Source organism: Bombus fervidus, chromosome 1, assembly GCF_041682495.2.
Source record: "Bombus fervidus isolate BK054 chromosome 1, iyBomFerv1, whole genome shotgun sequence".
NCBI classification, from domain to species: domain Eukaryota; kingdom Metazoa; phylum Arthropoda; class Insecta; order Hymenoptera; family Apidae; genus Bombus; species Bombus fervidus.
The window spans coordinates 15,732,088-15,758,636 of record NC_091517.1 but is presented as its reverse complement, the minus strand read 5'-3'; the positions used below and the strand labels follow the sequence as shown (position 1 = coordinate 15,758,636).

The 26,549-nt window shown below is 38.8% G+C and overlaps 1 protein-coding gene across 2 annotated transcripts in view; it reads right to left on the bottom strand.

Annotated features, from left to right (window-relative positions):
• LOC139987772 (ankyrin repeat and SAM domain-containing protein 1A) overlaps window positions 1–26,549 on the bottom strand; it is an 83,398-nt gene that overhangs the window by 11,850 nt on the left and 44,999 nt on the right. The window contains exons 12-17 of one of the 2 annotated variants that reach the window (XM_072004404.1): window positions 5,856–6,170; window positions 5,487–5,614; window positions 4,863–5,240; window positions 1,731–2,042; window positions 532–690; window positions 30–167 (exon numbers count right to left, since the gene is read on the bottom strand). In XM_072004404.1, the coding sequence (XP_071860505.1) occupies window positions 30–167; window positions 532–690; window positions 1,731–2,042; window positions 4,863–5,240; window positions 5,487–5,614; window positions 5,856–6,170 (1,430 nt within the window). The remainder of the gene's footprint in view (window positions 1–29; window positions 168–531; window positions 691–1,730; window positions 2,043–4,862; window positions 5,241–5,486; window positions 5,615–5,855; window positions 6,171–26,549) is intronic. The other variant, XM_072004412.1, reaches the window with a different exon arrangement.

The following is a 26,549-nucleotide window of genomic DNA, read 5'->3' as shown; positions in this document are numbered from 1 at the left end:
TCTAGAAACAAGAAAGAAAATAGACTTACCATCGTTGGCACGCAGAAAACGTGGCAGAAATGCGTACGGCTGGCGTGGTCCTTGGTGATGTAGGCGAAATGCGTGAGATCGTCGGCATCCTGGCAGGCGCAGTGAATGTTGCGAATTTCGTGCTCGCAAATCGGCTCCTATCGATTCCCATCATTCCAAATACAAATGTAGACACGGTAATCGTATTACGGTTCAACGTTAATCCCTTTCAACGCGACACAAATTCCATAAATGCACGAGATTGTCTTCCTTACTTATACCTCGCTGTATTACAGCTTCCCGATTAATCGAAATTCGCTTAACTTTATTTCAAAGAAAAATCAATAGAAAGTTATCAAATATTTAAGGAAGAGTCAGAAAGCTTAGCTTTAAAAAGTAAAGTTGAAAGAACATGATTATCAATTTGTAATCAAATGATTGACATCAAAATTATCGTAAGATATTATGCATTACAAAGGATTAACGTTCGAAGTCTTTTCTTTCGTTTTAAAAATATCTTACATTGGTCACCGTGTTGAGGAACCGCACGCCACGAAAAGAAATCGCCAAAGTAATGTCAGGGGTGACTCTTGGTTCGCGACACGTTTTCTTTAGCTTCTGTATCGACTTCTTTGTTGATTCGGTACCACGTAACTCCTTCACCACGGTGGAACCCAGATACTGTACGATTTTAGAACAGAAAGAAGATCGTATGTCTAGAACCACAAATATTTAAAAGCTGCTTCCTTTAAAACGTCGCTCAACTTCAAAATCTCTGATTGCGTTCACCATTTTTCAACATTTATTATTTACCAATATCTTTTATTATTATTACGAGTTATAGAATTACTTAGAAAAGTGTTACTAATATCTTAAACAGCGTCAGATTGTTACGTAATATTTGCAACTTCGTATATCGAAGGAAATAGAAATCTATTACGCTGGACAACATGATTCCCCGAAGGAAGAAAGCGTTAAATGCTCGTTCATTGTGTTGAGCGTTACGCCATGCAAGATAATGCTCTGAATGAAATGTTAGTTACACCCACGCGGTAATTATGGTAATAGCCTTCACCTTGAGGCGTTGTCAAGAGTATCTGACTGACATCACACGACGTACTCGTTATTCAAGAACCGTGCAGTGCGTTTGAACGAGAGGATAGAATTATGGAGTCCAATTACTATACCAACATGACGTGTTCTCGTTTTCATAGCTATTATGATTTTTTTTTTATCCAATATCGTGGAAAGCAGAATTGTATAAACAGATTTCTGCCGCAAGCGATTCTAGAATTTCTGAATGAAATCGTGAATTTGAATCGTGACAATCAGTTTTATGATTAAAGTCCATATAAAAACTAATGTAAAATTATTCTCCACTCCAAAATTTTAACAAGACCAAAAAGCAATTAATCAAATACAAACAATCAACCAAGAATCCCAATATTTCCAATACACTAATACAAAGAAACTCGTTCGTAACCTTAATAAAAAAAAAAAAAACATACATTTACGTAATAAATAGCTCAAAGAATAAACAATCGATAGAAACTATGAATAGATCCACTATGTGGATCCACATTAAGAACATTTGGCTCTCTGTAAAGAATAGTTCTATTCAAGATAGACGTAGCAAGGGTATGTAAAATACTTAGTAAGATGCCAAAGAAAAAGAGAAAAAGCAGAAGATAGGAATGGAACACGGAAGCAATTAGACTTACGTTGGCGACGTACGTGACGCAGCCGGTGACTAGAGCTTTTGGCTGGTGCCTCCACTGCGTCTTCAGGGTGGACGGAACGCCGAGCAGCAGCTCCGACGGTGCCCTGATCTCGAGTTGTTCCGGTGCCGAGATCGCCCCATTATGCGAACTGGGTCGCTGGGGTGGCTGTGGGGCCGGCCTGTTTTTGCGGTGCCTTAATGTGCTCGTGCCGGTCGAATTCGTTCCGGTTATCGACGTACCGCCATTACCCTCCGTCGTTGTTTCCGGCAGCTTCTCCCGTATCTCCTCTTTCAGCTGCTGTATGTTCGTCTTCTGCGGGAAACGAGATACCGTCGAGTTTTTGAGCAACGAAAGTCTCTTCGTCGTAATCTTATATAAGTCCGCTGGTTGTCCTTTTTTTTTCCTTTTGTTTTTTAATATTTCGGTGGTATAATACGGAAGACTGTGTTAGGAATTTTTTATAGGAATATTTGATAAAGTATAAGATGGCTAGAATACTGCGAATGTCTATGCGTCTGCGAGAAATTTAAAAGTACAAACACGTACAGGAAAAAATATCGAATGTTTCTCAAGAAATTGGTGATGGAAGTTTTTATTTGCATTGAAATGGAAAGATCTTAAGAACAGGTAATCTTCAATGAATCTCAACGTTGTTATTATACTGTAAAAATTGAAAAACTTCAAGCAGATTCAAAGCTAATGATTCGAAAACCTATAACAATATAAATGAAGTATGTATGCATGTTTCACCGGGATTGTAGTAAAAAACGAATTTAGATCTGATGGAAGGGACCAGCGTTTTATCAGTAACGTCAATATTAACCCCATAGAACACGAGTACATTCCATTAATTTTCACCGAACGTAAAACCTTCCAATAGATTTATTTGAACGAACGAACGGCGACCGAGGCAAATACCTTTTTACATTCCGACGTCGCGTTCCCGGCCGCGTTACAAGCAAATTTCCGATACGTCAGCGGGCCAAAAATAAAAATGGACATGCCGGTGCGAAAAAAATTTTCGCGCAGCGTTACAAAAGCCGCGCACGAAAGCTGGGCTCGCGTTACAGAACGTGCAATTACACCTGTGAAAGCGTCGCGTTTCGAACTCGCTACTCGTCCCATCCCCGGAAAAAAAAATGGGGAGAGAGAAAAAAAGGAAACTTTTTGCAATCTCCGTGAATGAATCGTTTCGCGCCGTTCCGGGAATTACGATCAAACCAGATTCAAACCACACAAGCGTATCGCTCGCTGTTCGGATTACATCTCGCGTATCGTTTGTTACATCTACCTCCCTTGTATAATTTGCCTTCGCAACTCCAAAAAAAGAAAAAAAAGAAACGTAGAAAAAGACCTACAGAAAAGTAGAAACTACAAAAAAATAATACTAACAAACGCGTGCATAGAAAAATGAAAAATATAGACTTCCTGTTGCCTATAATATAGGCAGGAAAACAATTCGGGAACAGTCTTAAAATTTGCACAATGTTTGCATCTTTAAGTTTTCTACTAATACATTGACACCCTTAGTCTAGTAGCAATTAATAGTAATAAATATTCATGTGTTGTTGGAAGAATAAATGAATACCATAACAAAAATATTTGGAAATATACTAAACTCAAAATCCAGCATGAAAATTCACCTCCCACGATGCATCTATTGGAACTTGAATGGTGGACGAAAATGATTCTCGAGCATCCGGCGTTCGAGGGTTAATCCGCAGACGGAACAGATGGATGGCTCGCGTACGAGAGATGGAACTCTCTGCACGGGCCGGCAATCGTGAAATTCGATTACGAGAAAAGAATGGACGTAAGAAGCAGAGAAACGGAGGAACAAAGAGAGCAATTTGGACGTGTGCGCGTCGACCGACGGCCATTAATCGAATTTAATTAGCTAATTAAGGGAGCACCGGCGAAAAGACCAGGCGTAGAGACGCGAGGCGGTAGAGTAGCTCGTTAACGGATGCACGTATCGCGCTCGAGGCGCCCGAACAAAAACTATTAGCGTCCGCTCGAGCGATCAGCCTGAAAGCTTGTTCGAGTGTCGTCTCGTGAGGTGAGTCAGTAGCGAACAGGTAGCTAGCTAGAGCCGTGATGATACGATACGCCTGTTACAATAACGCCTCTCCAATTAGCCACGATATTTACATTATGACGCGATCGGCTGAAAGCCGATGCAAGCGATCGAGCTTGCTTCGGTGTGTGTCGCTGCCACCCTCTTTTTGCCCAAGTGCTCTGCGGCCCTCGTCAGACACCCCGTGTCAACGAAATTCTTAACAGGATCCCTTCACACGCGACACTCACTCAGCCTCTTTCATTTTGTCTCTTTTAACACGTTCTCTCTCTGTTTGATTCCAATACACTCTTAAAATGATCTTCGCGATGTGACGCGCTCCCTATCACGCGACAGGTGACACAATCGGCGGAACAAGAGCGTCACGTAGGTCGATCGCTGCGATGAACCTCGTTAACCCTTTCCAGTTTTCGCGCTTCAATCGGTCCAGTCGTTTTACTCGTTTTCCTGGGATTGATCGTTGCCTTTAGAGTTGTGAGATTCGTGTATGCTGTTTTGAGTATATATCTTAAGAAGTTTGTACATTTTTTGAAAGATGAAGTAAAATTTTGTGAAGATGAGGAGTAGGTCGACGTAACAGTGGCGTGGTGTAAGTGTTTGTGATGTAATCGTGTAATACTGATTGATATCGTGCGATAGTTCCTTAAAGTATTTGTTATCCTTTGCCGAACATCTAATGTTCATTTATCTGTATTAAGCACTACGTCTGTTTACTCGAATTAATTGGAAAATAAATCTATAATCGATTATAAGCGACGAAAGCCAATTTCAAGAAAAAACAATAATTCACAACTCAAGGTGAACCTATAGAAATTCCTTAATTCGCAACACACCCTAAAATTCCATAGAGAATCTCCAACGCCTAACACAGCTACTGCATACAAAACTAAAAATATCAAAGTCTAAATTCAACTCAACGTCTACGGTTCAAATATTTCTGCGATTTTTACAGACGCCCCTCCTCTCCTCTCCATTATCGATTCCATACGAATCGTCAGCCGGCAACATGCTACACAGCCGATTCGTATTCAGACAGAACATGCGGTTTTACTCACCAAGGTGTTCAGATCCTTATTGAGATCCTCCAAGTTGGGCCCGGTGCAGTTGCGATTCTGCGCACGCGCGCTCGATCCGCTGACCGACGCGAGGATCCTCTTACGATGAGCTGGCTTCTGGATCTCTAAGACGGTCGCCAATTCGACCTCCCACACGCATCTCACACGTTCCATGTCCGTGTACAAGTTTTTCTTGAAAGTTTCCGCGTAATTTTCCAGGTGAATACTCTTCAACCATTCGTCCACGGATTGACTATTCCCGCCGGATCGTTTGTCTACGCGTTTTTTCAATAAATCGACCGCGTCCATTATCACGGCACGCTCTTGATCGCTGGTGATCTCCATGTCCTTCAGATCGGTCTCGTCCAAAACTCCATTCTGTTAGAAAAAGCAGAGTTTTCAAGGTTTTTAGGGCAAGTGTTAATCATGTAATAAATTTGATAAATCTTTGATCAGATATTCTAATATAATTCCTTCGTTGGAATTTAAAGTTTAGCTAAAAGAGCTTATTTTTTATTCTATTCATATTTGTAAAATTGGTATTGTACCAAGTTTATCAATAACAAAATTGGTATTGGATTACATCTTTAAAAAGCAAGGAAGATATAATATACAAGCACGTACTATGAAATCCAGATCATCAAAACCATAGTTGATGAAGAGGTTCTCGTAATCAGCCAGGCCCAACGTTGACAACCACTGACCAACGGAAGTAGAGACAATAGGGCTGCTGCTGGTGTCTGAACTCAGACCTGCGTACAAATCAGATGAAATCACCAATTAATAGCAAATATTTGTCGAGAAACGATCGAACATACGAAATTTTCTATTAAAAATTAGATTTTATTCCCCCTTCTTTTTTTCTCTTTTTTAATTACAGATTTTCTCATTTATGCCAGTTATTCTTTCGAACTTATTTATTTATTGGATTATAACCAACAGCGATACACTTCGATATTTCGATATTTCCAATTTCTGAATCTTGACGCATACCTAGTCTCGTCTGGAATTCCTTCTCCAATTCTGTGACGAAGACAGATTCTCTGACGAGGCCCGTGCCAAACGACGCCATGATCTCTGAAATTTTGGCCCATTCCTCCTGCTCGTCGAACGGGCTCATTATGCTAAGGGTTTTCTCGTCCCTCTCGCGATCACGATCCGACCGGAACGAGACTTCTCCGTCTTCGAGACGTTCTCCGCCACCACCATCACCTCCGGTTCCCATTCCGCATGCGGATGGCCCGTAAACGTTCCGCAAGCGACGCAGCGTGCGCGGCCGTTCAGCCGTCACGGATCCTTTCAACAAACCTGTTGAAATTACGATATGACTCGATTATTTCGTGTGAATTACGACGATGTCTATAATAATAAGAAATATTTAGCGATCAAAGAGTCTTTAGATGTTATCTAGATGTTATTTAGATGTTATGAAAAATATAGATTATTTAAAGTTTAATTAAAGAAGATTTTGATGATATTTGTTTGATGACTTATGAATAAACTGGAGATATGATCAGTGATTATGAATTTTTATGAGATTAGATTTTATTCTTACAATAATTATATGTAGAAAGTGATCCCATCTCTTTGAATATCGTCATGAAAATATAGATTTCCTAACTCAGTGACTAAATTTATGAAAACTAGGTTTCAGTAGCCATATAGTCAAACGTATAAATCTATCTTCCCTCTATCAATGTTGTATTCTTGAAACTTAGCTGACCAGCAATTTCGAACAGTTTTCAACGCAAACACGTCGAGCCTGTCTGGGATCAGCCAACGGATATCCATAATGGATAGCAGCCGCGTACGAACGAATTCACGGATACGTTGAATATTCATTACAGATTCGTCATTGTTCGATGCCTTCACGAGATTAGTTCGCGGAAGATAATCAAAACCGACTCTCGGCACAGATGTAGTTAAACAATTACTGTAAATTGCGCCCTCATGGCTCGATGATATATACAGAATTGAAAAATTCGTTCTTCTTGAAAATTATGAGATTCAAGAACGAATGTTCAATCAGATATTTAAATGTATAATTTTAAAAATTAGAAGGGAAAAGAAACGAAATTTCTTAAGTTCCTTTAGTGTTAAGGGAACTCTTTAGTGTTTAGCAAAACGAAACCTTTATTGTTATTTTGAAACCCTTTATTTGTACGCAGTATTAAACCGTTTTACGATCGTAGAGGAATTGACTAATATAATAAGAAAAAACATAGTTTCATAAAACTGCGTTTCACAGACTGGCATCTGCGGTTAATATTCCGGGATTAGTTTACATTTGCGGTTTTCTGCACTTTAAATTCAGGTTTAACCACAGAACGTTTATTCAAGTTATTCGAAAGAATTCAGACAAATACAAGAGCGGAATGTTTTAAATTTTATCGTAGTTCCAATTAAATCAGATACTTCCTAGACAATTATATCTTCTAGAAAATTTATCATAGAAAAATCCTCAGTCCAATTTTTCGTTGCACTCCAATTTCTCTTAAGAAGTTTATTGTTTTTCAAAACGTTCGGTACGATCGTAAAAAAATATTTTGGTTGGTTAGTCTATCCTCACATAGAGAGAATCCAGAAAAAAGGAGAGAAAACGATAAAAACGCGTTAGATATTCGAAACGCGTCCGTTCGTGCGTTCAACGTCGCGACGTACGGTTGCTCGCAAATAAATTCAGGTTTCGAGTAAATAAAGAACGCGGATAAAACGTTTGGGGGTCAAAGTACCATAAAAAAATCATTTGCGCGTGCACTTGTTGCGAGCGTTACATTCGCCGTGATTGAAGAGAACAGACAAACAGTGGACATCGCGGTTCGACCGTGCACAACACACCGCCAACGGAACAAACAAATTCAGATCGGCGAAGATTATTGCAAAATCGATGTTTTCTGTCACGAACAGTGGCTGAAAAAACGATTCTCCGCATTAAATTTTTCGAAATTTGAGAAAATTCGCCTAGAGTAAAATAAATCGAGAAATATCATTATACACGAACTGCCAAATTCACTGAAAGTTATTGATTCTTCACAAAATTTATTCAATGACAACTAAATATAGAATCTTGTAGAAGCTACTTTTATTAAATCATTAACAAAAAGACTTTGATGAAAGATGAAAGACTTTTCAGGAGAAAGAGTTCCAGCTATCTTTGTAAAGTTTATAAGATGGACCCGAAAAAAGAAACAAAATGTACACTACCAACCATAAGTATCAGAACACCAACTGATGTTGAGTGCAAATTCCACGATTATCGCTGCGTTTACACCAATAAAATATCAAGTAAAGTAAGATCTGGTAGATTTTCCAATAAATATAGATAACGAGTAAATTCCCAACGCTTATACCAGGCAGTATATAATATTCGATAAAACGTTAAAATTCCTCTAAATTCTTTCTAAACTTCCCGAATCAAATTATCTGAAAACCCTTCCACAAATCAACCAACGAAACAACTGTTAAATATTGCATAGTCGGAGAACAAAATCTCAACCCAATTAAATCTCTGAATAACACCACCCTATATATTCGTATCATCAAGCCTGCCACGTAAATCTATAATTACGAAGCGCGTTCAGTTAACGTAGACTTCTTATGACGTCTTATAACGCCTTACGACGCCTCTCTAGAACTTAAATGGTCGCACAATTCCGCTTCGACAGGTGCAAATAATTCCCCCATCCACGTTCTCGCGGTTGTGTTCGCTCTTTTCATGGTGTCGGCGCGGCGGTGTCAGCTCGCGTCTCGAGGGTGAACTCTCACGGGAGCCGCGTCACGCCGACACTAAGGACAATCCACGGTGGTTTTCAGCGGACGCTGTTATAATCGACGTCTCGGGAGCGTCGCGGGACTAACCATGGAAATTCTTTCATTCGAATTTCACAAATGAGAATTCGCGCCACCTACGCACGTACGAATGGGCCCGGGAGAGGCTCGCGCGAGGCCGCATAGACGGTCGAAGAAAAGGGAACGAAAGGAAGAGAACGCGGGGACGAGGAAGAGGGAGGAGAGAGAAAGAAACGAAAAAAGTACCACTTTAAGCAGCGGCTATGAACGCCTTTCAAAGACACTGTGTGTATCCTCTCCGGTACGAGTACATTCGAGAGACCCTGTACGTGCAAGTGTACGTCCAGGCGTCGTGAAAAGCTCATAAAAATATTAAACAGACGGAGACGGAGAGTGATAAAAAGGGAAAAAGAAAGGAACAGGAAGAGGTAGCAGCGGTAGACCAGAGAGAGGGTTGCAGCAAGAGAAAGAGAGAGAAGTCGCGAGCGCACGTTACAAGCAGCAAACGTACGTAATTTTAATTAAAGCTCCATGATGAAGGGCGTCGCCTGCTCGCGCGCACTCCAGCCACCAGCGTTATATTATGTAGGCAGTTATTCAAGTCATATACACAAATTACATAAATCCTCATCGTCGTCCCTTTCTCCCGTTTCTCCGCCTTCTATCTGCCTTTCCCTTTCCTTCCATCAACCTCAACCACCCCCTTTTCGTACACCTTCTCCTACTAAATTTTTCTCTTCCTTTCCTTCCTTTTTTCCTTTCCCCTGGTTCCCATTATCTCCTTCTCTGTCTCACCGACGCGACTCTCCCGAGGGATTTTTTCTCTCGTTGCCATTCTTCCCGCCATCGCACGAGCGACCGCTGGCTTTCACGGCGTAATAGTTTCCCTAGCAAGGGAATCCGTTTAATCGCAGTAATTGGGAAGAGCTGCGACATTATGCGCTTTTTCTTTCGCCTTTATTTCGTCGCCAGTTTGCGACACTCCCACCGCCGTGAGAAACTACCGCGTCGAATGTGTTCTCTTTATTCCTTTCTCTTCTCCTCTCGCATCCTCTCTCGCGTCTCCTTTTTGCCTCCTCTTGTTACCCACTTGCTTGTTTCATTTTTTCCCCTCTTTCTCTCTTCTTCTTCCTTTCTTCCCCCTCTTTTTTTATTTTTATCCTTTCCTTTTTTTTTTTCGTTACCGCTTTTTCGAAAGGGAATTTTTATTTCGCTCTTTCGGAACGAACCGGGATGCTCTCTAACAGAGAATTCATTTCTTGCGATGATATTGTGTGCGTGTAGGCTGCATGTCCGTGTGTATAGCGCGATTGGATTCGTTCTGTATCGAATGTTCTATGGCCTGGTTTTTTTTCCGTCGTTCAATCGGTTTCACAGTGTGTTTGTCGATTCGAGGAATTGTCAGTGAGTAAAGCGAACACTTTTTCAAATTAAGAGTGATATTCTGGTAATGCCGTTTGAAAGGGGTAAAAGATTCGAGGATTAATCGTAAAACCGAGCTACTATCTTTTGAAGTTTGTCAATACCGTGTTATCTGTGTAAATGAACGTGAAATCGTAGGTACATGTGCTCCAACAAAAATATTCCGAATCTCTATCGACATTCGTATAAAGAGAGTGCTTTTTTCAGAATTGATACGTCAACGGTTGCTTTTGTGTGGTGCGTCGCACAACGAAGTTATTTGAGTCACAAACATTGGGGATTGCCAACTTTTTAAATTCATAAATCTTTCTCTTAGTATTCTGTAAATAAGGCATTTGAATTTCTGGTTATAATATTCCAACCGCACAATGATTCAAGGGATATTTTGAGTCATTTACATAAAATAATATCCTTTTAATAATTTAAAATAATTTAAATAAAATATCCCGTAAAATGTAAATATCCTGAGAAACTTTATCCTAACTTCGTATTTCTTTCTGTGGTTAGAAAATACATCTAAAGTACAAATCGGCGAATAATTCCATTGTAAAAACGAAGAGTATACGTTCTTTCAAGCTCGTTGCTTCGATCTACGTACATCTGCGAGGAAGACCACGTACAACCGCAGGAACGCGAAGATTTAAAGAAAAAAGAGTGCTTAAAATGTTCAGAACGACTGTTACTCGCGGTAGCCTAACTCGCAACCAAGGCGTAACTTCCGCTCGTCTTAACTCCCTATTTCTAGATTCCCGACCGCGGCCCATTAAATCTGGAAAATTCGCGACGATGCCACGCTCCTCGATGCTCGTAAACATTAAAGTAATTCTTGCGTAAATAACTGCATGCGCCTGGAAAACGCCGGATTTCGCTGTATATTAAAAACGGACGGCCATTAAGTCGCTCGTAAACGGCGCTCTTTTCGAATCTGTTCTCAAACTGTTACCGAGATTTCCATGGGCAAGATCTGACAAAATCATACAAATTCCAAGATAGTTGATAACTATTTCAGGAATGACGATCAAATGTCGTAAAATGATTGATGAGGAATTAATTACGATTTAAATATCGCCTCGCTCATTTGGAAAAGTAATTAAGCAACGACTAAGATTACTCGGCAGGTATCATATTATGATACGATGAAGAAATCGAACGTGGGAAACGATCAAACGTATATAATGCAGTTACCATAAAAAATTAACTGCAAAATCTTCTTTTTCATTTCACAGATCTACAGATCTGAAAAAAAAAAAACGAGGAAACACTTTAATTATCAGAGCTTCTCGACCAGCGTCAGTCAAACCTTATTATCTTTTCCACGTAATAATCACAAGCGAATTACCATCTCCACAATAGGAATCATTGCATCACCCATATAATTATTGCATTCACAACGAACGACAATCAAACGACGACCACATAATTCGTCCAAGAATGCATCGCACCTACGATCAATTGAACCTAATTGACGAACCGAGCACGACTTTCGACACGCGATGAATTCACGCAGCGTATCGCGATCATAGAAACCGTCTTTTCCCGCGTTTCTTATCGTAAACCCATTGTTGAAACACCACGGTGGCTCCATGAAAGAGCATTCGTCGCTTAACAAGATAAATAAGCTGCTGGTACAAGCTGTAGATTGAACAACGATTGAACGACAAATGCCCGCGTAATTTGTAGACCAGAGGCTACTTACGTCTGGCGATCTATTCATTCGTTGAAAAGGGACTTAAGTAACGTTGTATACATATATCGTGCGTCGTGGGCGTATGTGACTGGAATTCGTTGCAGCCTTTGTGATATTTCGTTGAATCGTGACACAAGTCGGAGATATGGACGTTCTAGTGAATAGAGTGGTTATTTTTAGGTGGTCGATTGTTACACGTAAAGTGAAAATGGGTCAATATTTTTGGTATCTGGGTGCGGTTTTGTGGCGGAGAAAGGAGACTAAGAGAGATAAATGGCTCGTTTTAAAATATGGATATGTTACACTGAATGTATTAATTTGGTAAAGATATATGCTTACCGGTCAATGTATACAGATGCTAATTTGGTAAGTAAATGTATTCGCGAGTAATGAAATGAAAAATTTTACCGACAGCAGCATACTGTGTTATCAATAGATGAATACCTACGTTTACTGGATAGAGTAGACAGTTTTACGGTTTTATGATACTTCCTAGTTTTATGATATAGTAACTTAACTAGTCGGCATATACTATATTTACTAAATTTTACGCTTTCACTGTGACACGTATACGTATTTTATGGACTTTTGATAGCAAGGTGACAGATCTATGGTTCCGTATGTAATTCAGTTTGATATTCCAACGACTACCAGATTAACTACTGCATCTCTATAAACTTTGAAATCATTAGTCACTTTCACGTAATATACACTATATTAACACATTATTGACTGGTCAGAGCTGTTAAACAATTATTAAAATATTATATCGTGTAAGTTATTCACTATGTTAGATAGTATTTATTAACTTGTGTAGAAATAAAGTGAGCGAAATTTATCCAGTTATGAAAGTAGCTGCTTACGCGTGATAGAGTTTGCGTAAGAGAGAGCCAATTATATAACAATATGTTAAGATACTTCATCGGCGACGACAATGCGGCTTAGTTTAGGAAACAAAGCTTTCAGGTCAGCGATTTCTAAATAACTGCACAAACTGCGACGTATTTGGACACGCTAATGACCCTAGCTGACTCATAATACTGCTAATTAAACTTGATTGTGGCGCTCAATGGGTCAGGAAACAGAGTCCCGTTTAAAATGCTTCCAACCAGACCGCTGAAAGGAATCCTCGATAACGCATTAAATCGCTAGCAATTAACGTCAGGCATCTCCATCGAATAAATCAAATTCATCGACCGACAAAAGAAAATAAATATTCATTACAAAAACTTAATAATTTCTAAAGATCACGGTTTTGAATTCGTGTTAAAGAGATCCTGTACACTCAAAACACGTGTATCGTGTTCTAAAGAATTAAAAATTCATGTACTTAATTACATGGATAATTATACGTCTCAATATCCTTGTACATCGATATTCGAGGTCTCTAAGCCACGTGTATTGAAACACTCGAGAACGTCTATATTAACATATCTATATCCGATCACTTAAACGTACATACGTATTTACGTGAGTAAACTGCAAAATAGAATATGGATTAACATTGACAAGTTTCAATATATACCGTTTCTTCTAATATATAATCTAATATATATACATATTGTAATATACAATATATAATTTAATGAGTTAATATTTTAGTCAATACTGTAGTACATAATTGTAGCACTGTTTATTGAAGATTTGCGATACATCGTTGAAAAACTTCTGAGCAAAGGGATTAATAATTTGTATAAAGCTGTTCATTTAACGAAGTCTCAATGTACCTACAATAATAAATATTTAGTTTGCAAAGCAACATGAGCTTAAATGCACGTGAGACGGAGATTTCTGCTCTTCTTATCGCATCTAGTAATCTAACGTTTCAATCCCTGTTGCAACGGAATTCACAGTTTATCTCAGTTTATCTCTGTGAAACAGTCGTTTATCGCGGTAGGAACTAAAAGCGTTTATCGAGCAAGGTATATTAACATGCCGGGAATTCACATTCACGGTCATTTACATTTGCGCGGCAATGCGAGCAGCGTGCGCCTCAACCTTTCGTCGAATTGGTCGCTCGAGCGCATAATTAAATACTGCCAGCATTGAAAAGTATAATCGTACGAAATCGCTTCGGAGAAGACCGTCGCATCGTCCGGAGGAAATAGCTGGCTCTAACCAGCGAATACGCGAGCGGAATCGTAACCAGTCGAACGATCGACGCGGCGATGTATTTAACTGAAACCTTGAACAGTTCTACTCGCTTATCACACAGTGTACTCGTCATATTTTCGTTGATACGAAACGAATTCACCACGGTAACCGCTGATTAGTCTAGCAAACTATATTTATAGAACTATACTTTGGATAGCATTGGCATAGGGTTTAATTCCTTGTTTATTTACTTAACTCATTCATCGAAATCTGCCTTTCGTTGTTCGATATTAAATTCTACTAAGCAACTTTCGGATAAAATTTGTTTCTATATCGCAAGATTTTATATATACGCTTTATACGAATTATCGTAAAGTTTTTGTCAAAGTTTCGTAATTTTTCTCTCAATTTTTTCCCAATACGTGATAATATGTTAAATTAATAATATGTTATTATTAATGATAGATGTTTGATTTTTAAGAATTTCAATATTGCTTGGTATAAGTGCAGACATTTTTTGATTACCCCTAGTTTCTTTCGACCATGTTAATTATATAGTAATTTGTATTAAAATATTATAATATATGAATAATATTCAAGCGGAACTTTCCTTATCCTTCGCAATACTTCCTAACCAAGAAGAACATCTGTTCTTCGAACAGTTTAAAATTCTCTGCGGACACATCTAGAAACATATATATTCATTTTCCACATAGTAATAAATATAAGCCCGTACCTCGATCACGAATCAAAATCTTACTTTCCTCCATTCCTCCTGTATTCGCCAAAAACGCGTGCAATTTAAATCCAGTAAGTCCAAATACACCAAACTCATAAAAACTCAATCGGAAGGAAGATATTCCAAACTGAGGTTGTAGAACAAAGGAAATGTTATAAACACGTTGCTTCGAAAGGATGTTTTCTTTCCTGGTTCGAAAGGTTTAAAAACGGAACAAAGCGGACCGCGATTTCGATCGCTAGTCAATTGTTGTTCGTCTGCCGCGCTCGTGAAATCGAACTGTATATTTGCCCAGATGTCCGCTATATTTCGGGGCTGGATTATAACATAACACACGAGGCAAGAGCCGTGCCACGGCCAAACATAGAATCGCCCCTAAAAATATCGGAATTGCGAGCCGGAAATAACCTGGCCGGACAACACGAATTCTACGAGAAAGATGACCCTACGCCGTGTTCTTAATGAGTTTCTAATGTTCTTCGTTAATCCGCGGTACCAGGATAATAGAATAAATAGAATAGAACGGTAATATAGTAATGATCGCGATGTACGAGATCGTCAGAGTAGTCAAGGTAACCAAGTTTTAAGATACCGGGACAAAAAATTGACAGAAATATGGGCACATAAAAACCTGAAACTTTGGCCAAGGTTATATAAACGAAATTTTAATACGAAGTCGATGTACTTTATAGCGGAATAAAAATTTGTGCGTATTTTTGTAACAATTTTTCCTCGCAATTTCTCAGTCTTTTAACCGAGTCGTGCTGCAATCATAATTATAATCAAATAGGTCGATTTTTATTTTTCCAATTATAAATATGATACAGGTTATTTTCCACGGACACAGAACGATATATTAAAATATAGGAATCCACGCATAAAGAAATTGCTATGTCTAAGATATAAAGAATCCGAGTGAACTCATTTTCCTCGGTTAACAGATTAATACTTGTAATTTTTCTACTTATTAATGATAATTAGACAAAAGTAGAACGCTAAAACAGACTGCAGTATACGGCTTTAAGTGAGTCTACAGTTCTAAGACATCAGTCGGTACTGCTATTTGATGTTTGAATTTACAGCCTTGCTATGTCATGATTTGTATTACACAGATTGATATTTCTTGATTACCAACGCTGTCAGTATTATGGATGCTGTTATGCGATAGAATATTTTAGTTTAGAAATTAGCCTTGCTCACAAGGTAGTAGAGTAGTACTAGAAGCTTTAGCACTCTGGATATAATTCAACGCGAAGGAAATATCTCTAGCTCACCTTGTCAATGTTTTCTCTGAAAGAATGCGTTTCGACCAAAGAACGCGGTTCCGCAGGTAGAAGAACGCATGTACCTGATTGTACCTGTGCTGGCTTAACTACGTTCGAGATAGCTATCCTTTTTTGTTGTAAGACAGAACGTAGAAAAGCAAGACAGGTGGAAGCTATAAAAACCGAGCAAGAAACTCGTGTAAATTGTACCAACGAGCGCCACGAGAATGATATAACAGGTTTCAATCAAGCAATTAACGAGTATACTAGTGTTTAAAGGATGCAATTGTGTTTAATCCAATTTTAAAAGAACCTGATCTTTAATTAAAGGTCAACGTGATTTCAATAATATCCATCCATCTTTTTATGATCACATTTTACTTTATCAATTTATCTTTTTATGATTTCTAAATACGAGGGTATTACTCATTTTTAAAGTGTCTTTTTATCATCAAGATTCTTACGAAAAAATTTCCTTCAAATTTATAAGTATCGGAAATCCAACCATAAGTATTAGAATGCTCGATGATATTTATGTAGTACAAACCGAATGTTTTCCATTGTATTTATTTTCCAGTTATTTTATTAAAACTCTGTTACTTATGCCTCTTCGAAGTCAAGCTAACCTCCACTTTTTATTAACATTAAATAAAACGAAGTATTCTAGACTTTCTCAATAAAAGTAACCAATGATAATTCTTCTGATACTTATTGCTGACGGTAAATATTTATATCATTACCTGGCCCTTCCTAAAGTGTAAAAAAAGTGTATTTGAATAACCTAAATCCAACCCAAAACGTATATCTTCGCAAACGTCTTAATATATTTACCTGGTCGTCTCGACGCTCGTTAATTCGTTACGCAAACTCAATAACGTTTTTCTGTCTCTCTCGAACGATGCATCCGTACTGTCCCCACGAACGATATCGAGACAGCGCGATTTCTCGACTCGCGACGCGTCCTCGAATAATGATGCAACGAATGGACAAACTATTATTACATCGAGCCACGCGACGAGCAACAAGTATCACGGTTTTTGCGAGGTACGCCAGGAACTTCGGTCACGCAGGATTCCCTCGTTGACTGCACGTGACACTAATGCACGGTTGAGCGCGCGCGCGCGTGCGTGCGTGCACGAACACGTCGAAACAAGGGAGGGTACGTAACAAGACCGAGGAAAGCGCAGAAAGTCCAACGTTCGCCCATTACCGACGCGTCCCCCCCCCCACCTTTTCTTCTTTTTACATTGGTTCGCCAGATGTCCTTTTTCCTCCTCGCAGGATACGATACGCGCGCCTTTCGAGTTCACAAACTACGAACAATGACCGCACGGTTACACCGGCCGCGACCGGTCGGCAAATCGCTGACTTTTGGAAAACCGGACTCCGTAACGTCGACGCGTGTATATCGTTTCGTAAAAATTTCTACGCAGCTGTTGCACCCGTACGTACACACGCTCGATTTCGACCGTCTGCTGTAAGATAACACAACGAGTGCCGGCATTTAGCGAGACGTAATTTCGATGTTTACCGCTGCCAGCAGTTTTATGCGATGTTCGCTCACTTGCGTATAGCTGTCGGTAATTTTGTTTTCAAAATATTTGACGTAAATCTAATATCGTGCTCTAACTGTTAATTGTTCAGGGAACTGTTCACATAATCACGATATTAAGTAGCCAATACTTTCGTTATTTCATTAGAAAGAGATACTATATCCTGATTATTATTTACTTTGAAATAGGGAATAAAAATACACACCCTGTGGATGAATCAGTTTTTCTCGCAAGTTCCTGAAGAATCCTGTATTATCTGTATTATCAATTACCAGTAACGTCCCCTCTTTTCAATTCTAAGGAACCAGACACTAGTACCATATAATAATTCTCGAAAATTTCTTCGTGTTTTCACTCGTTTGTACACTATCCAACTTTTGCACTTTTCTCTTATACACTTGTCATCGTACGGTAAAAGAAAGTTCAATGTAATAATACAAGTTTCAGAGACACGAATGACAATTGCACTTGAGTGTAGATCACAATTTTAGCGCCACACAATTTGACGCGCCAGTATTAAATGGTAGACTGGTGCTCGCACTGTAATTCCACTAGAGCGGTTCTCAGCTGCTCAGTAACGAAACCAAGTTTTCTGAACTCGAGCGACACGCCCTGACTACGAGCCGCGCACGATGATCCACCTGCCTCGATCGATCTTCGTCCCACTGTACACTGGCGGCTGATTCCAGCGGTTCTATCGATCCTCCTTCGACTGAAGACACGTGACCTTACGCTGCCTCCTCCAGTCTACCTGTGCGTGATTCAAGCGCCGTGCTTTCGACGAATTTCCTTCCCTTTTCGATCAGATATCTGTTTACCGATGTTTTCGATAATCAGCTGTTTGATTATCAGTCGGTGAATACCAATTTACAACTTGATTGGACTTCTGCCGATAAATAATGACTTCTTTCTCTACAATTGTAGATTCTTATCCGGGGATTTATTGGGCATGAGTAATTTTGATGTCCGAGTTTTTTTGTGAGATAACAATCGTGACTTTTTTAGCGATTATACATGTTTGTTTTCGTATATCGACTGTTCAATAATTCAGGTTGAAGATTCTTCTTTAGTCCCAATAATACTGTCAATCTCATAAAAAAAGTATCAGCTGTTCATCAACTTAAAACCTGATACTCCTACAATTATCCAATAATAAAAAATCTTTAATGAACAACTGATGAAGTTTGAAACAGTCGAAAGAAATAAAAAGAAAAAGAGAAACGATTATACAAGAACATACACGTCTCTGCACAAACTACCGAAAGGCTTATATCTCCTCACCTCACAAATTCTCCTGTATTATCGCACGACCTAGCATAACCCAACACTTAACCACAAATCTCTATTTCGTATAATTTCCCCAACTTTTGTCTAACCTAACCTCGAATAAAGCTTCTCTGAACAAACTCGTGTAGACTAGGGATTCCAGTTGGAAGCCCGATGGAAGAACGAAACCGGTCTACAAAGCGATCGAGGTTGGTGCAGGTAGTTCCAGTTCGATTTCAGCACCGGAGGATCCGTGGTTGCGGCGTGCATCGGTCAGAGGAACACGCGACGAACCGGTCCACGGCGTTGAATCGCTGTTTCTCGTTGTCGTTCGCCAAACGACTAAAGATTTGGTGATCCAAGAGAGGCAAACACAAACGACGGAGTTGATCGACGACGCGCCACGAGGCTGCTTAACGAGACGACTAATTCGAACGTGTTAGATCCACGAGGAGCGGTTGCAACGGTGGTAGTGGTGGTGGTGGCAACGTGTTCGAGTAGGAGTAGCGTGAGGAGAGGGGGGAGGAGGTCCGGTCCTCGCCACCCGCACTTAGCAGCCGGACAGCAAAGAAAGGGAAGGGAGAGGCGAACGGCCGGTAAGGAGGAACAGAGACGCGTAAAAAGTCACTCGACTCGTATAGGACTATGTAGTGTGTGTTGGTCGCGTGGAAAGATGACCCCAGAGATGGGACTAGAGTTTGCTGGGACCCCAGGCCGAATTATGCTACTGTTGGTTAGGATGGTGCGAAGGAGAAAGATGAGAGGATGTCGAGAATGTTTCGTCATCTGTATATTAATCTGTCTTTTTTTTTTTTTCTTTTTGCTAGTTACTTGAGCTTTGGTATGCGGAGTAACCTAGTTTTGAATTGAGGAATTTGTGAGAATGAAGAAGATAGCATCGAGATAGAATTCTTGAGGATTAACGATTATAGTTGGATGCTATTGCAATGAGCTTTTGGAGATCATGAAATTTTCATAATTGCATAGTTTCGTAGTTTTGTGACGATTATGGGTATGTAGATGGTTTGTTCTAGTTGCACAAAGGAACAATGGTTTCTTTTACAGTTGTGTAGGTATAAAGTATTGACTTATTACCGGATCATTCATAGAGTACAGGTTCTTTGTGTTAGCTGTGTCGACACGATCCAATTTGGTGTTACAGATTAGAGGATAATTAAACTTCTATAAAACAAACGTTAAATTTATTTGGTATTTTTGTGAATTCTATTAACGTAATGCCAATTGTTGGTATGCATCGTAAGATGTGATCTTGAGACTGTATTCGCGTGAACTTTACTTCGCAGAACGACTTATCAGTCAGTTTACGGAGCCTGCAATGTTCCAGGTCCTCGAAAACACGCAGACGACCCTGAGAAAGAATTGAATGGCATAAAACAGACAATGAATCTACACTCGCGTGGAACGCGCTTGCATACGGTGAAGGTTCGTTTCAGCTGACCAGGGTCGGGCATTGTCATGTTAATGAATAGAAGACACATTTTCAAGGCAAAACTTGCGCTTGTTCGTGGATTGCGTGCTGCGTAATTACCTTATACCTGAACAAAGTCGCGTATAATGTAAGCTGACACGAAGATGATGAGATAACAGAGGAAGATGCAATTTCACGTCGAACTTGATTTTGAAACGTACATTCGACTCAAGGTTGAATCAACTAATCCATTAGCCATTAGTCTTCTTGTGTAAAGGAGTAAATGATACAAATTTAGAACCAACAACTGAATACTCGTATATCGATACGGTATTTGTGATAGGTATAGCGCATCAGTACTGAGTTACAATTGTTAGAATTCAATGGTTGTCTTAAATACACAACAACAAACAAGAATCGGAAACAAGAATCGCTGCAAACAATTATCCCTTTCAACTGATTCAAGCTTTTTAACAACAAAGATTTCTTATAATCTATAATCTCCTATAAACTCCACTTCGTACTGAAGAAAAGTGTAATAATTATCTCAACAATATACGTACCGAGAATTAACCAAGAAATATCCCATAAAAACATCCTCGAAGCATTCGGAGCAGCAAGTAGTATTCGAAAAACACTAAATTGATCCGCAACTATCGATCAACGACCCTAAAGAAAAATCCGCTGCTTATTCTCACGATCGAAGCAAATTATTAACCATCGAACCGGTTAACAAGATGAAGAGGAACCCGAGCAACGCACGACACTCTCGTGCAAGATATAACTTGTAAGAACACGTCACTCATCTAGAAGAGGCGACGACGACGGTTCGTTACTCTGGCTTTCTGGGAAACTTCTTGGAGGTCATGACTAATCCATTCTGCGGCGGAGGAAACGGTACGTCTCCCATTAAAATGCGCGCTGCGTGCGAGCGAAGGCTCCGGTTGCTTCCGTTTAAGATCAATAGACGCGCGTGAGCAACGAGTAATTACGTCGATAAAAGCCATGACTGAGCCCGCGAAAACGAGAACATCCTTTCGCGATACGTTTTATGCTCGCACAAACCGCACCTCTTCCTCGAATTCGACCGTAGATTCGCCTGGAATTACGATTTATCGCCGTGTTTCAGGCGTTGATGTCTCTGCGAACGACGATTATGAAGACGTACGATTTAAGAGAATATACAGTCGCCTTGGGAAATAAGTTAACGCTCCCGCTAAAAGTTTAAATGTAAGACCGTTAACTTACTTTCCGAGGCGATTGTGTATACTTCGTATGTCGTAAATTACTGTACAATTGCAGCGAGGAAGGTTCTATAGGTGAAGATAAGTAGAAATTGGAGAGTAACGAAATCGTGTTGGATATCTTATTTTCGTGAAAAATACAAGGCATCTCATTTTAATCTATTCGTGCAATTATATTATCTTCCAAGTTCCAAACTATTCATTATTTGAAAAAATATTTTACGCAAAACTTACTTTGTTTCGTGGGGAACATCTTGTGACGGTCACAAGATTTATCTATGTGGACGTGCCTTTGAGATTGCAAAGCGACTTTCATTTTTTTTTAAATAGAACTATACATTTTTTGTACACCATTCGATGCACGTTTTAATTCTTTACAAGAAAATATTAAGGTACTTGGATCGATAAATGATTAGTTAAAAAGTCATTTTAACTGTAATATCGTAAAACTTATCGTATAGAACATAAGGAAAACATAAGCAACAAAGCACTACGTTGTCTTACCTTCTCTTTCACACGATAAGTTTTATAACAAAGGAAGTTTTACTTGAAAAATAAAGATGCTTCGAATAATGAATAGTTTAGGACTTAAGAGTTTAGGAGATAATTGCGTAGATAGATTAAAATAAGGCAGCATGTATATCTGAAAATCAATCGGGTATAATAGATAGAAATCCATTTATCTGAATTCATCGAAAGAATGATACATTCATTTTGTATTATTGTATTTCTTCGGTTATTAAGCTTCCTTTATCTTAAAAATATTTAGTCGTTATTTCCTAATAGCCAGTGTACCTACAACAAGTTCATCTATCTGAACATCTGAAGAAAATCATATACTTAATTTTATCATACTTCTTCTGTTACTAATCAGTTTCCCCTTCAAGTATTACATTGTTACCCAATAATGCGCCACATACATCGATGTTATGAAATCAAGTCGTAAATACATCTTTCATTTGCATGATATAGAAGGAACGAATATAGATATATAGAAATTCAATAAAATCCTTCGTGTCACAAATTACCTACAATTATATACTCTTTCACCCAGCAATCAAGCCAACATCGATCAAACGAGTTTCCCGTAACAGAATCAACCTAGGGCCATTTTCTCCTTACTTTTTTCCTCTGCAATCCTTCAACGACTATGCGCGATAAATCACGATACATTTTTTTTTGCTTTTTCTCGTTTTTAGAGGCAAGACACGATTAATGGAGCGGAACGAACGCAAACGAGATTCGTGATATAAGATACGTAAAACGAGATCGAAGATTTCCCACAACAGGGAAGAAACTCTCGCGAGAGAGAGAGAGAGAGAGAGAGAGAGAAAGAGAGAGAGAGAGAGATTATGACATCACGGAGGAATGCATAAAACCCGCGATGCATGAGTCACGCGATACCGTCGTTGCATTCTTTCGGCGGTACGACTGTTTCCAGCGACTTTTCCTCGCGTTTGGCCAGCTACCAGCAAACTCATAGATAATTCGAACATGTGACGCGATAAGCGAACTGCGGTGCAGTTACTCGCTGGGAAGAGCTCGTTTATCGCTGTTCGAAATTAATTTCGTAACGAGCTTTGATCATTGATCAGAAATCTCCCTAAATACTCAGGGGAAAGGGACACAACTAAATGATAAGCTGAATAATATTTTAGAAGTCAGGGATTACGCGATTTGTATTCTTGTTTTGCTTTTGTTGAGATTTATGTCTTTAGAAGAGAACACGTGTGATAACGTGTGAATCAATGTTGATTACTGAAGCCCACGTGTTGGTGATAGAGAAAGATAATAATGCTTCGAGTGATATTTTAATTATCGTTGTGTTAGTTATCATTGGAAATTGAATAGTCTTCTAAACAAATAGTCTAGTTGTGAATCATTATTTTTTATTAGCGGATGACTAATAGATGATTGGAAATAGATCGAATTTATATTTGGATAATTAGGCTTTTTAATTCGACTAAAACGTATACATAAATATCTAAACGAGTCCAAGTGAGTCTAATATTACATGACAATGAGAATATCTAAAGAAGAATGAACTGCTAGTTTAGCGTCAAGCAACGTAAATTGCTAGTGACTGTGACAAACTATGTACTAAGAAAGTGGTTTCCGAACACTATTTAGTGAAGACAACTTTAGCCCTTAGTTGCGAGGCAACTTGGAATGTAGACAAATTTAGACATTGGAATGCCAAACAGCTGGAATGATCTCTGATAAATTTCTCTATAAAATTTCTCTAATTCTTGAATTTTAGAATTTTAATAAAAAAGAAAAATTCCGAAAAACACGGAGAATCCTTTACTTCTATAGCATTTTACGTTCACAATGCCTAAATATCAAGGATTAAAAATTGATGATTCGTTTACAGAGTACGGAGAATAGTTAAATGAGGTTCCATTATAATTGCAGTTTTAACGATTGTCGATTTCGAGCACGGATTTCCGCGTTCTTCCGGTTGACGACAAAGAGGTACGTACTTTTTCGTCACGGTCATAAACGGAACACAATGAGAAGTTAACCAGCCCACTGAAAGTGAGTTCCGGTTCCCTTCGTTGCAACTTGTCGTTCGACGAACCTCGCATTTTTCTCTTGAACGAAATCGTTACACGTGCGAAACTTCTGTTACCATTCAGTCAATACGCCATTCAACTAGATAGTTTCTTCTTATAATAGCAATTATTTTACAAATTTTGCGTTGTTCATTTTTTCTGTTTCATTATTAATTCCTGTCCCAATATTTACTTTATTTTATTTAAATTTAATTCACAAACAAACAAAGCATATTAATAAGATACATTTGACTTATTCCTATTAAGAGATAAGAATAAATTGAATTGAAAGATAAGATGCTTAAAGTCATTCAAGGTTATCATATTTCATCATATTTATTGGTCTTCATATTTCTCATACAATAAGAGAACACGCGTTTTAAGAAATAGATTTTTCTTTAAATTTCCATAAAATAAACTAATATCCAACGGGTAAGTTAACGGCAATAGTTCACGAAAGAAGGTTCTTTTCACTTATCGAGATTTCTACAAATTCGAGAAATCTGAGAAGAAGAGAATGATCCGGTGGAGAATGAACAAATTGAAAAAATTCCTACGTTGTCAAAAGCCTTCTAGCGAGATACCAGAACGAACACTGAATACTGATTTATTTGAAGATGGTAAGAGATTGTTAGATACGAACGAAGAGATAAACAGCGATAAGATATAACGTATCATTTGTCAAACGAGACGTTGTCCTGTTCTCTATGTATGCGTCTTCCCTCTGACAAGTCTTGCTACGTGCTTCGAAATGTGTTTTCGATGCATTCACTGCTGTACGTGTTGAAATGTCTGCTTGCATACACTATGTATTTCTTTTTCTCGTGTGAAACTAGTTACAGTGAGTGATAATGGAAAACAGGATATTACTTTCCTGAAGCATGCGATGTATCAGATAGCGCAAAATTACTGCAAAAACTAATAGTTGAACTTTGTCCTTTCGCTGCAGGAAATGTGTAACGCATAACTAGTGGAAAGAGTATTTTTATTTTTCAATCAACTTTTCTAAATTTGTATTTTAATATCTGACTACGTTATCGGCAGGAAGAAAGAGAAGATTTAAAAGATTATGATTCAGCTTCTACATTTATATTCACTCTATAAAATCATATTCTTCGAAGCTAACCTTTGAAGCTTTAAGCTTAATTTCTTCTTTCAATCTAATTACTTTATTCATTAACTCTCAGTGAACAAACTATCCAACCCATAAACACCATACCAAACTCGATCAACTAAAGTTTTATTTAATTCTCCTAAAAGAGAGAACCAACGAGAATGGAAAAAATAGGAAAACTATTTTATACCGGTATGTACCATCACACAAAAATTTCTCCTCGTCAGAAGCGATCCGTGTCGCAACAATGGGTGCCAACGGTTTCAATAAACGAACGTTGAAGCGATGGCCCGAAATTCCAGCAGGAAAAAAACGCGGCTCGGTGATTAGAAACTCGATTGCGTTCGTTCGACCACGGTTTTTCTCCCGTATGGAACAGGCGTGTAACGACGAATGGTCGAGTTGCGTCGAGCTGTTATCCCTTTGGGAACGCGTGCTTGTGCCGTAACATGTACCGTATTCCACCGGATGTCATGATGCGGTTTGCCTTATTGTAGCCGGTATATTAACGTTCATGCGGACGCTGCTGCCAAATCGGACGAGTGACGTTAACCGAGCCGAATTATGCGACAATGTGTAACTGCAGCGTCCACTAGCTACGGACTAGAAAATTCATCTCGGATCACCTCGTTTGCACGCTCGTTCGCGGCTATTTAAATGTATCACTGTGTATTACAGAGTTGTTAATGAATTTTGCTTCGATTCTACCTTGGAGGCGGAGAGATTGTAGTGTGTCGAAGCAATACCTGCTGCAAATAGAATAGTTTGGTTTAATACAAACAGCCAGTTTATTCTCAATCATGAGTGACTGTTCCATGTAGTACATTATCATCTAGCGTCATATAGAATTTTAATTAAATAACAACTACATTTCGCTAAAATAAACAGACTTCTATATATGTGTATAATCTCTAAATAGCGTACAATAAGTAATATAAATTGGAGTATGTCTTTGAACGAGGTTTCGAGAGTTTCTAGAGAATTGCGATATTCTCTGCTATAAAGGAATTAATATTTCGAGAGCTTCCAATAAATGGCAATTATTTTTCATTGATATGAAGATATCTCTAGATATACTATAACGTCGAAATAATATATACTAAATAAATGAGTAGCATAGATTGGAGTAGATTTTTCAACGAGGTTTCGAGAGCTTCCGCTAAACGTAATATAAAAAGAAACTTATATCGCGTGGATTGACATAAATTTTTAATTTATAGTAGCTAAAGTTAGATATAAATGAAATTGCATTGTAACAGCTTCGAATTAGGAAGGAAGAATCTATCAGCAACGTGTAGCACAGCTCAATTGATAGAGCAGTCATCCGGGAAACGGAAGGTCCGGATTTAAATCCCGGTCAAGCAATAGAGATTTCGTTTTTTCTTGGTGCAAAATGCTGCATAACCGTGGACAACAGTTGTTTGATGTTATAACATCAAGTCCATATACCAGAATGATCGTTCTGCAAATCGAAGATCCGAGTATAAAGTCTGATCTACATGAACAACTGGTCTCGACATTTGATTGCTC